Genomic DNA, 12,124 nt, shown 5'->3' on the forward strand with positions numbered 1-12,124 from the left:
GCCACCAAGCCCGGCTAGTGTTTTGTATTTTTAGTACAGAGAGGGTTTCACCATGTTGCCTAGGCTAATCCCAAACTCCCAAATTCAAGTGATCCACCTACCTTGACTACCAAAGTGCTGGGATTACAGGCATGAACCACCATGCCCAGCATTTTTTTTTTTTTTTTTGAGACAGGGTCTCATTCTGTCACCCAGGCTGGAGTACAGTGGCATAATCATGGCTCCTCGACATCCCAGGCATGAAACACTGTGCCCAATCATGTTTTAATTTTTTAACAACAAAGTTTAAAAGTAAAAAAAAAAAGAAGTTTAAAATTCTAAAAATAGAAAAAAGCTTATAGAATAAAGATGTAACAAAACAAAATATTTTTGTACAGCCACACTATGTGTTTTTGTTTTCGTTTTTGTTTTGTTTTGTTTTTTTGAGATGGAGTCTTGCCCTGTTGCCCAGGCTGGAATGTAGTGGCATGATCTCGGCTCACTGCAACCTCCGCCTCCTGAGTTCAAGCAATTCTCCTGCTTCAGCCTCCCAAGTAGCTGGGATTACAGGCGACCCCCACTACACCTGGCTAATTTTTGTATTTTTAGTAGAGACAGGGTTTCACCGTGTTGGCCAGGCTGGTCTCAAACTCCTGACCTCAGGTGATCTACCCGCCTCGGCTTCCCAAAGTGCTGGGATTACAGGCATGAGCCACTGCGCCTGGCTGCATTTGTGTTTTAAGCTAAGTGTTATTAGGAAAGAGTCAAAATGTTTTTTTTTTTTTTTTTTTTTTTGAGACGGAGCCTCGCTCTGTCACCCAGGCTGGAGTGCAGTGGCCGGATCTCAGCTCACTGCAAGCTCCTCCTCTTGGATTCACGCCATTCTCCTGCCTCAGCCTCCCAAGTAACTGGGACTACAGGCGCCCGCCACCTCGCCCGGCTAGTTTTTTGTATTTTTTAGTAGAGACGGGGTTTCACCGTGTTAGCCAGGATGGTCTCGATCTCCTGACCTCGTGATCCGCCCGTCTCGGCCTCCCAAAGTGCTGGGATTACAGGCTTGAGCCACCGCGCCCGGCCGGAGTCAAAATGTTAAAAATAAGAAGTTTATAAAGTAAAAGAGTTACCGTAAGCTAAGGTTAATTTATTATTGAAGAAAAAAATTTTTAATAAAATGAATGTAGCTTATGTATACAGTGTTTATAAAGTCTACAGTGGTATACAATAATGCCCTAGGCCTTCACATTCACTCACCACCCACTCACTGACTCACTCAGAGCAACTTCCAGTCCTGCAAGCTCTATTTATGCATGGTATGTGCCCTATATGGGTGTACTTTTGTCTTTTTTTTTTTCTTTTTGAGACAGGGTCCCCAGGCTGGAGTGCAATGGCACGACCTCAGGCTCGCTGCAACCTCTGTTTCCCGGGTTCAAGCAATTCTCCTGCCTCAGCCTCCCAAGTAGCTGGGATTACAGGTGCCCGCCACCACGCCCAGCTAATTTTTTGTATTTTTAGTAGAGATAGGGTTTCACCATGTTGGCCAGGCTGGTTTTCAACTCCTGACCTCAGGTGATCCACCTGCCTCAGCCTCCCAAAATGCTAGGATGACAGGTGTGAGCCACCGCGCCCGGCCTTTTGTCTTTTATACTGTATTTTTACTGTACTTTTTCTATATTTAGATATGTTTAGATACATGAATACTAAATTATGTTACGATTGGCTACAGTTTTCAGTATAATAACATGCTGTACAGGTGTGTAGTCTAGGAGTAATAGGCTATACTACATAGCCTAGGTGCGTAGTGGTTACTCCATTTAGGATTGTGTAAGTACTTCTGTGATGTTTGCCCAATGAGAAAATTGCCTAAGGATGCATTTCTTACAATGTATTCTCCTTGTTAAGCAACGCATAACTGTATATGGGAAGATGCAAATAGGTTATATGCAAATACTATGCCATTTTATATAAAAGACTTGAGCATCAGTGGATTTTGGCATCCACAGGGAGTCCTGGTACCAATTCCCCGCAGACAGTGAGTGACCACTGTACATCATTCTCCCTATAATCACTTTCATCTCTTTTTTCCTCTTTTACTGCACTTCCTCAATTAGATGGAGGGGACTCATCCCAGAACCTGTCAGCTCATTTCCCACTGAACACTTCTCATCTTTCCATATTTGTTCAATTTTAGAGTATTTAACTGCTGCTGACACTCTGAATAACTATTCTCCAGCTTTGCCCACGGCGTCCTGGGTGTGCGGCTCTCACTCAGGGTTTCATAGAAATGAAGATGGGGGGAATGACTGAACCAAACTCTTGAATGTAAGGTAACGTGTGAATGGCTTTACTCTGTATGGAAGTATTTTCTCACAGAGAGAAATAGAAAATGCATTTGCAAGTTCCCATTTACTAGGAAAAAAAGGCAATCACTCACCTCGCTTTCCTTATTAAGTATATCAACAGCTAATTTGGCTGCAGCATTTTTTGCTTCCTTCTTTGATCTACCTTCAGCTTCTGGAAATGTTCTTCTATCTGTTACAACTTGAAATGTAAACCTGATTACAAAAAGAATATTCATAAAATATTATACAACTCATGCACTATCTAAAAACAAGTGCTCTAGTTACCACTACCTCCTATGACTACCTTTGAGGGTTTGAACGTACATTCAACATAGAATGTAAGCAGTCACCCCAAGCAGTAAAACAGCATGTCCTGTTGAAGCGTGGAAAGGTTTCTACCCTCTCTTCTCTCTGGAGTCATCTGTGGCTCCAAAGTGGTTACCGCTTTACGCCAAGCGGACTCTCACAAAACAAAAGTATTGACCTCAAAGTTGTGCCAGAGTTGCCATTCCCCCAGTTTACATTTATAAGATCATATCATTGTTTATAGCAACTTACCTCCTATCATGTGGAGGTCCTGTATTAGGCAGTTCTTGATAGCTCAATGATATTCCCTGCTTCTGACGGTATTTATTAAGTTCCTCCATGTAGAAACCTGGTGCAAGATGACCAGCCATTTCTTCCAGTATCCTACAATGGAAGAGACATTTGAATGAGTGATGCTAACAGAACATATTTAACCTGAGTTTCCCAATGCAGTTTAGGAGACAGAGGGGTTGGGGAGGCTCTCCTTTATAGGACTCATCTCAGTCCCACATAAATGCAGAGACTTTCTTTCAAAACTGTTCTTTCTTTCTCACTCACTGCACAATAAAGTTAATTTCTCCAAATTTTCTACTTTGAAAACTCAACTTGGCCAGGGGTGGTGGCTCACACCTATAAAATCCCAGCATTTTGGGAGGCCAAGGCGGGCGGATCACCTGAGCTCAGGAGTTCAACACCAGCCTGGGCAACATGGCAAAACCCCGTGTCAATTTCAGAATTGTTTTAAAAAATAAAGGAAAGAAAAAAAAACTCAGCTGGTCAGTGAAAGGGGGTCCTTCTCTTTAACTCTGCCCTGTGCTTCCACTTAGTATCAACTACATGTTTGTCTACCTGCTTAAAGAAGTAAAAAGGCTGCAGGAGTGTAGAATGTTTTATGTTTAGAAGAAAAAAGTTTAGAGTATATGTAATAAGTAAAGTGGAGTGGTAGCACGGGGACAGGCTGGGAAACGGGTGGGCGAGTGTAGCCTGTGTGGACGCGGATCCTGCCCGAAGCCGGGTGGAGGAGAGCTCAAACTAAGGGTGATCAGCCCGTGACCTAGATCTCTGGACAAAATAAAACAAGGAAAATATGTCAGAATCAAGAATGATGGATCGATGTTCAGTTGGAGTCCAGCTTCGTACTACAAATGAGTGCCATAAAACCTACTATACTCGTCACACAGGTTTTAAGACTTTGCAAGAACTGTCATCAAATAATATGCTTTTACTTCAACTCAGAACTGGAATGACACTTTCTAGGAACAATACAATTTGCTTTAATCACATAAAAATTTATATTGACAGATTTGAGGATTTACAGAAGTCGTGTTGTGACCCATTACCATACACAAAAAACTAGCCCCCTAAAATTTGCATGTAATTGCCTTAGATGATGCCAGTTTTCTGAGTGCAAAATTCAAAAGACAGCTTGTACCTGGTTAGAAGCTGTGTCCAAAATGCAAGCAGATAATCACAGAAGTGTGGATGTCAATTCTGAAGACCGCCAGAGAAGGAAATCTGAGTCAGATGGAAGAACTGTTAAAGCTTTGAGGTCATTACAATTTATAAATCCGGAAGGCAAACTGAATTTGCTCCAGAAACTGGTAAAAGAGAAAAAAGAAGGCTTACAAAAAATGCAACCGCTGGTTCAGACAGACAAGTGATACCAGTGAAGACTAAGGTCTATGATAGCCAAGGTCTCCTGATTTTTAGTGGGATGGAACCCTGTGACTGCCTCGATGAAGATTGCTTAGGATGTTTCTATGCTTGTCCTGCCTGCATTGTCCTGCCTCCAAGTGTGGAGCTGAATGCCGCTGTGATCGCAAGTGGCTGTATGAGCAAACTGAAATTGAAGGAGGAGAAATAATTCATAATAAACATGCTGGATAATCTGTGGTATCAAACTAGGCGGCCTTTAAAGGTCTTTAATTCTAAAATTCTGTTACTCTAAGATACATTTTAAGCTTGATTGTCAAACAACAAAGATTTTAAAACCACCTCAATGTGCACTAATTTTTCATCTTGGGTGCTTTAAGATTCACTATTTCATATAAATTCAGATAGGCTATTTCTCAGTAGTCAGCGTTAAGCCTGTCTGGACCAGTATAAACAAGTAGGGTATAGGCAGTCCTTGATTTGCACGGTTCCCATGTGCACAAATTTCAGTGACCTAAGTTTAGTTTAAATACCAGTTTCCTTACCATGAAGGAAAGGGAACTGGTGTTGTTTAATCCTAGGTTAAAATTTTAGTTAGCACAGTATAACCCTGAGTAATTACATGAAGTACAAACTTCTCTGCTAGTTCTTCAGTCTACAAATCACGATGTAAATAACAGATACGCTTCATGATCAGTGACCGGTTGTATTACTTCTTTCAAATTCTTCCAGTGGTTGGTCCCTGTGCATCTGTTATTCAGTTCACTCACAGCAGAGCACGTTGTTACGCTGTCTCTTTGTCCTCCACTTGACATTTTATAGAAGTGAACCATTGAAAGAACTGGCCAACAAAGATGAAAGTCCAGCAAAGCAATGAAAAATGATAACACTGGAAGTGAAATTTGAATCAAACATAAATGGATTTGTAGAAGAAGCCACTGATTACAGGAATGTTGTTCTTGCTGCTGTGCACTCGTAGGAGCTTAGCGAAGGCAAACTTACCAACACAAATAAGAAAAGTGATTGCAATAAAGATAAATATGTCCCAGAGGAAGTGATGGTTAAAAAAAAAAAAAAACTTCACGCTAAAGAATATTTAATGTGAATACAGAAATACTTCACAGCATTGAAACATAAGCAATAAAAGGGTGGAAGCTGACCCAAACTTCAAAGGAGTATGACAGTTTACCATGAATAGAAAAGATGCTTACTCAGTATCGTAAGTTACTTGGCAGGAAAAAAGGCAATCTCTATTCAAACTACTTTTCACAGAGAACTAAACATTTTTAAACTTTTTTGCATCTTTTCTACATGTACAACTGATCTTAAGAGTTTTAAATATTTTAGGAGAATTTTAAAGGTCATGGAACAATTATCATTTTCCCCATTGATTATTAAGGTTGCTTTGCATGGCCATTTTTCTGGTCCCACAGTACCATGCAATATGAGGACCGCTTGTAGCTGGGAGCAATGCGTGCTTCAGGGAAAACTGATTTTCATAGAACTGACTAGTTGAGTGCTAAACTATTTTGGAAACGCTCTACATATCTAAGTGCTAAAATATATTTCTCTTCTCCCCAATGATTCTTCAAATAAAAAAGTTTTATACTAAAAAAAAATAAGTGTATGAAATCATGAAGGATTTAACTGTATGGACATGGATTTCCCTATGACATCTCAAAAATCTCCCCTCTGAATTTTGCAGAAATCAATTTTAGGACAATTTAACCACTATGTAAATTAAGACCTCTGTTGATAGGTCTCACTGGACCAAGTCTATAGCAATGATTTAAATTATCAACAAAATTTAGAGGATATAAAATATAAATGTACAAGCCAAAACTATAAAACTCTTCGAAGAAAATATGGGGTAGATCTTCATGACTTTGGATTTGGTGATAAAATCTTAGATATGACAGCAAGAGCACAAGCAACAAAAGAAAACAGAGATAAATTGGGCTTCATCAAAATTAAAAACTTTCGTGTATCAAAGGACACTATGAAGAAAATAAAATGACAATCCACAGAATAGAATATTTGCAAATCATATATCTGATGAGGGTCTAGTAACCAGATAGATAAAGAATTCTTGCAGCTCAACACAAAAAGACAAACCACCCAATTAAAAAATAGGCAAAGGGACTTGAACAGACATCTCTCCAAAGAAAATATGTAAATGGCCAATAGGCACATGAAAAGATACTCAACATCATGAGTCATTAAAGAAATGGAATTCAAAACCACAACTAAATACCGTTTCGCACCTACTAGTATGGCAATAATAATAATAATCAGGAAATAATAATAAAAAAATCAGTGTTGGTGAGGACATGGAAAAACTGGACCCCTCAAACATTGCTGATAGGAATGTAAAACAATACAGTTGCTGGGGTTCCTCTAGAAGGTAAACTTTGAATTATCATAAAACCTAGCAATTCCATTCCTAGGTATTTCAAAGAATTGGAAAACAGGTTTTCAAGCAAATACTTAGACAGGAATGTCCATAGCAGCACTGTTAACAATAGCCAAAAGGTGGAAACAAACCAAGTGTCCATCAATGGATAAATGGCGAACAAAATGTGAAATATATCTACACAGTGGAATATTATTCAGTCACAAAAGAAATGAAGTACTGATACACGCTACAACATGGACATATCTCAAAAACATTATGCAAAATGAAAAATCCAGACATAAAAGTTCACATATATTGCATGATTCCCATTTATATGAAACTTCCAGAATAGGTAAATCCATAAAGACAGAAATCAGATCCTGTAAAACTGTTAATTCTTCTTGGAAAGCTCTTTTGATCTTCTTTCTTCCCGGGCCACTCTTTCTGTTTTTTGTTTTTGAGACAGGGCCTCACTCTGTTGCCCAGGCTGGAGTGCAGTGGCGTGATCTCAGTTCACTGCATCATCTGCCTCCCAGGTTCAAGCAATCTTCCTGCTGCAGCCTCTCAAGTAGCTGGGACTATGGGACTACAGGTGCCCATCACCATACTAAATTTTGTATTTTTGAGGTTTCCCTGTGTTGGCCAGGCTGGTCTCCAACTCCTGAGCTCCAGTATCCACCAGCCTTAGCCTCCCAAAGTGCTGGGATTACAGGTGTGGGCCACCACGCCTGGCCGGGCCACTCTTTTTAACACACCTTAATCTTTGCAGGCTCTAAATGCTGGCATGGTCCAACAATCCTCTTCTCTTCACTCTATACTTTCTCCTTAAGGTGATTTCTTTCATGTCCATGATTTCAATGATCATCTATATGCCATTACCTCCAACATTTATATATTCCTTATGAACCGCTTTGAGTTCCAGATCTCTCTATCCAAATTCTCCACTTGAACATCTTGAACAAACTTTAAACTCAAAATATCCTGTACTGTATTTATGATCTTCTCCCAAGCTGGTTTGAAGTTTCCTTTCACAGGAAATGACTCCACCATCTATCCAAGTCTGAAAGCCATGAATCTGGGAGGCATCCTTGACATTTCCTCTCCCTGCCTTCTAATCTATAACTAAGTCCTATCATCAAAATCTTTCTACTTCCCAAAGATGTCTACACTTACCATCCTAGTTCAAGACACCACCACCTCATTCCTGGATTGCTGTGAGAATCTCAGAACCAGTTCCGACAGCTACTTCAATTCCTTCTCTACCCTGCAACCAATGTGATTTTTTTTTTAATTTTTTTTTTTATGTTTTAAAATTGTGATAAAATATATATAACATGAAATGTATTCTTTTTCAATGTATTAATTCCCTGCCTTTAAGTCCATTCACAATGTTGTGTAGCTGCCACCACATCCACATCTAGAACTCTTAATCTTTCCAAATAGAAAGTCTGTACCCATTAAACAGCAACTCCCAATTTCCCAGTCCTTTCAGTCTCTGCTAACCTCTTTTTTTTTTTTTTTTTTTTTTTTTTTTTTTTTTTTTGAGACAGGGTCTCACTCTGTTGCCCAGGCTGGAGTGCAGTGGTGTGATCACAGCTTACTGCAGCCTTAAACTCCTGGGCTCAAGCGATCCTCCAACCTCAGCCTCCCAAGTAGCTGGGACCATAGGCGTGGGAACCATGCCTGGTTAATTTTTTATATTTTCTAATCTCTTTTCTGTCTCTATAAATTTGCCTGTTCTAGGTACCTCAGATAAGTGGACTCAAACAGTATTTGTCCTTTTGTGTCTGGTTATTTCACTTAGCATAATGTCTTCAAGGTTCATCTATGTTGTAGTATATGTCAGAATTTCTTTCCTTTTCAAGGCTGAATAATATTCCATTGTGTGTATATGCCACATTTTGTTTATCCATTCATTTATGAATGGACACTGGTTATTTCAACCTTTTGGCCATCATGAATCATGCTGCTGTGAACATTGGTATAAATCTATCTGTTTAAGTCCCTACTTCTGAATATTAGTGGTATATACCTATAAGTGGAATTGAATCACATGGTAATTCTGTTTAACTTTGTGATGAACCATCAAATTGTTTTCCACAGTGGCTACACCCATGTTGCATTTCTACCAGCAATGCACGAGGGTTCTAATTTCTCCACGTCCTCACCATCACTTGTTATTATCTGTTTTCTTTTTTAATACAGACACATCATGATCTTTTTAAAACATCAATTCAGCGGCCAGGTGCGGTGGCTCATGCCTGTAATCCCAGCACTTTGGGAGGCCAAGGCGGGTGGATCACCTGAGGTCGGGAGTTCAAGACCAGCATGACCAACATGGAGAAATCCCGTTTCTACTACAAAATACAAAATTAGCCGGGGTGGTGGCACATGCCTGTAATCCCAGCTACTCGGGAGGCTGAGGCAGGAGAATCGCTTGAACCCAGGAAGGTGGAGGTTGCATTAAGCCGAGATCGCACCATTACACTCCAGCCTGGGCAACAAGAGCAAAACTCCATTTCAAAAAGAAAAACACACACACACACACACACATCAATTCAATCATGCAGTCTCCACAAGCCACTGAGATTGTTTTTGTCGAGGTTACCAATGGCTTCCCCATCACTAAATCCAGTAGTCAGTTCTCAGTCCTTCTCTACTCAACCTACAACCAGCATTTGATGTGTTGATGTGGTTGCACATCCTCTTCTCTCTCCTCTCCCTGTCTTAGCTTGGACTTTTAAGACACCCACTCTCCTGGTTTTCTTCTTTTGAGACAGAGTTTTGCTCTTGTTGCCCAGGCTGTAGTGTGATGGTGGCATCTTGGCTCACTGCAACCTCTGCCTCCCAGGTCCAAGCAATTCTCCTGCCTCAGCATTCCGAGTAGCTAGGATTACAGGCGCCCACCACCACACCTGGCTAATTTTTTTGTATTTTTAGTAGAGATGGGGTTTCCCCATTGTTGGCCAGGCTGGTCTCGAACTCCTAATCTCAGATGATCCGCCCGCCTTGGCCTCCCAAAATGCTGTGATTACAGGCATGAGTCACGGCACCTGGCCCTGGTTTTCTTCTGTTCTCACAAGCTACTCCTTTTCTGTCTCCTTTTCTGGTTCCTCTTCAACTTCCTTTCTTCCATTTATTTTTTTTTAACCCTTCCTATGGTGCTAACTTCCCCTTTTCTAGATATTCCAGCATCACTGGGCCTGGTCCTTAGACTTGTTCTTTTCTACTTAGACTCACTCCCCTGGTGATCACCTCCGGGTCTGTGGTTTTAAATTCCACAGACACAATGATGGTTCTCAAAAGCATGCCTCCACCATGGACTCTCTCCTGAACTCCTAACTGCCTCTGTCCAACCTGCTCCCTGCTAAAATGCCCTTGACTCTACTCCTTCCGCTCTCTTGGCCTGGTCAATTTCTACTTCCTACAGATTTCAGCTCAAAATCCCAGACACTCCTTCACAGGTTCTTCCACAGTGCTCATCCCCTTTATTAAAATCACCTATTTAATAAGCTCTATTTTCTAAAATAGAGCCTGAATTACTAGAGGTAAGGGACCAGGCTCAATAATGAATGAATGAGTACCAAAATATCTCCAGATACCCCATCCAGGACTTGTCACCTGCTTTCCTCTACATTTATAGTGCAATATCTGCATTCTCTCTGTACCCACCAATCTCCCAATCTCCACTCATCAATCAGGATCAACACAGCCTTCTTTGATGCTGGAGGGTCAGCTAGTATGGGCTTGCCACTCCACCTTGCCCAACCTTCATCACAGCCCTGACTGCTTTTTAAACTAATTAGTGAGTTATTTGGGGAGCAGATTCTACATCTTATTCACTCATCTGGAAGAAACCTCCATCATAATCACTAAAAAATTATATTTGTCCATCTTACTAATGCCCAGACATTACTTCGGCTATGCCTCCACTCCCTTCCAGCGACTATAGTCGCCCTGCAGGCTTAGCCCCCTCCAGGGCCAGCACATTGCTTCACATAGATCATTCCTTCAACTAGCATCTGATTAATAAATGAATAAACGGTGGGGGGCGGTGGCTCACATCTGTAATCCCAGCACTTTGGGAGGCCGAGGTGGGTGGGTCACCTGGCCAACATGGGGAAACCCCGTCTCTACTAAAAATACAAAAATTAGCTGGGCATGGTGGTGCATGCCTGTAATCCCAGCTACCCAGGTGGCTGAGGTAGGAGAATCACTTGAACCCTGGAGGCAGAGTTGCAGTGAGCTGAGACTGCACCACTGCACTCCAGCCTGGGCAACAGAGCAAGACTCCATCTAAAACAAACAAACAAACAAACAAACAAACTACAGGTCAAGTATTCAGGATCTCCAGGTTCAAATAAACAAACTGAAAAACAATAGCATAATCTGCCCAAGATTCTAAATTTCCAAGTGACATCAGAGAGCCTGTCTTTTACCTTCCATCTGGCATGGCATTTTTAGTACTAAAGAAAACATGGGGCCATGTAATCCTCATGCCTGTAATCCCAGCACTTTGGGAGGCCGAGGCAGGTGGATCACCTGACATCAGGAGTTCGAGACCAGCCTGGCCAACATGATGAAATATACTAAAAATATAAAAATCAGCTTGGTGTGGTAGTGTGTGCCTGTAATCCCAGCTACTCAGGAGGCTGAGGCAGGAGAATCACTGGAACCCTGGAGGCAGAAGTTGCAGTGAGCCGAGATCAAGCTACTATACTCCAGCCTGGGCGACAGAGTGAGACTCCATCTTGAAAGGAGAAAGAAAAGAACAAAGAAGGGAGAGAGAGAGAGGGAAACAAGGAAACAAGGAAGGAAGAGAAGAGGAAAAAGAAAAGAAAGGAGGGAGGGAGGGAGGGAGGGAAGGAAGGAAGGAAAGAAGGAAACATGGGCAACAGGACGCCTCATTATTTTGGAATTCAAAAGGGAGTTTTTGAATTACCATTCATTTAGCAAACATTTAATCAGCACCTATTATGTACTAGGTGCTGGGACTATACTAGTGAACCCTGCTATAGGTAATTGTGAAATTACCAGTGGAGGAACAACCCATAAGAAAATGTCACCGGGTGGCCGGGCGCAGTGCCTCATGCCTATAATCCCAGCATTTTGGGAGGCTGAGGTGGGGGATCACAAGGTCAGGAGTTTGAGACCAGCCTGGCCAATATGGTGAAACCCCGTTGCTACTAAAAATTAAAAAATTAGCTGGCTGTGGTGGTGGGCACCTGTAATCCCAGCTACTCGGGAGGCTGAGGCAAGAGAATCGCTTGAACCCGGGAGGCGGAGGTTGCAGTGAGCCAAGATCGCACCACTGCACTCCAGCCTGGCAACAGAGTGAGAATCTGTCTCAAAAAAAAAAAAAGAAAAGAAAAAGAAAGAAAAAAGAAAAGAAAAGAAAAGATATCACCAGGTGATAACTACTATGTTGAAAATTGAGGTAGTGGAAGGGGGA

The 12,124-nt window shown here is 41.4% G+C and overlaps 1 protein-coding gene and 1 pseudogene across 7 annotated transcripts in view; one reads left to right on the forward strand and one right to left on the reverse strand.

Moving 5' to 3' along the window:
- LOC105464848 (eukaryotic translation initiation factor 2 alpha kinase 2) overlaps positions 1 to 12,124 on the reverse strand; it is a 60,898-nt gene that overhangs the window by 47,798 nt on the left and 976 nt on the right. For 3 of the 7 annotated variants that reach the window (XM_071076528.1, XM_071076523.1, XM_071076527.1), the window contains exons 2-4: positions 4,057 to 4,222; positions 2,877 to 3,008; positions 2,411 to 2,531 (exon numbers count right to left, since the gene is read on the reverse strand). In XM_071076528.1, coding sequence (XP_070932629.1) covers positions 2,411 to 2,531; positions 2,877 to 2,995 — 240 coding nt within the window. In that variant the 5' untranslated portion in view covers positions 2,996 to 3,008; positions 4,057 to 4,222. Of the gene's footprint in view, positions 1 to 2,410; positions 2,532 to 2,876; positions 3,009 to 4,056; positions 4,228 to 7,845; positions 8,164 to 12,124 lie in introns of those variants that run through there. The other 4 variants (XM_071076525.1, XM_071076524.1, XM_071076526.1 and 1 more) reach the window with 4 other exon arrangements.
- On the forward strand, positions 3,704 to 4,511 carry LOC105464847 (ARL14 effector protein pseudogene; annotated as a pseudogene).

The sequence above is a fragment of the Macaca nemestrina genome, chromosome 13 (genome assembly GCF_043159975.1).
Source record: "Macaca nemestrina isolate mMacNem1 chromosome 13, mMacNem.hap1, whole genome shotgun sequence".
Taxonomy (NCBI): Eukaryota; Metazoa; Chordata; class Mammalia; order Primates; family Cercopithecidae; genus Macaca; species Macaca nemestrina.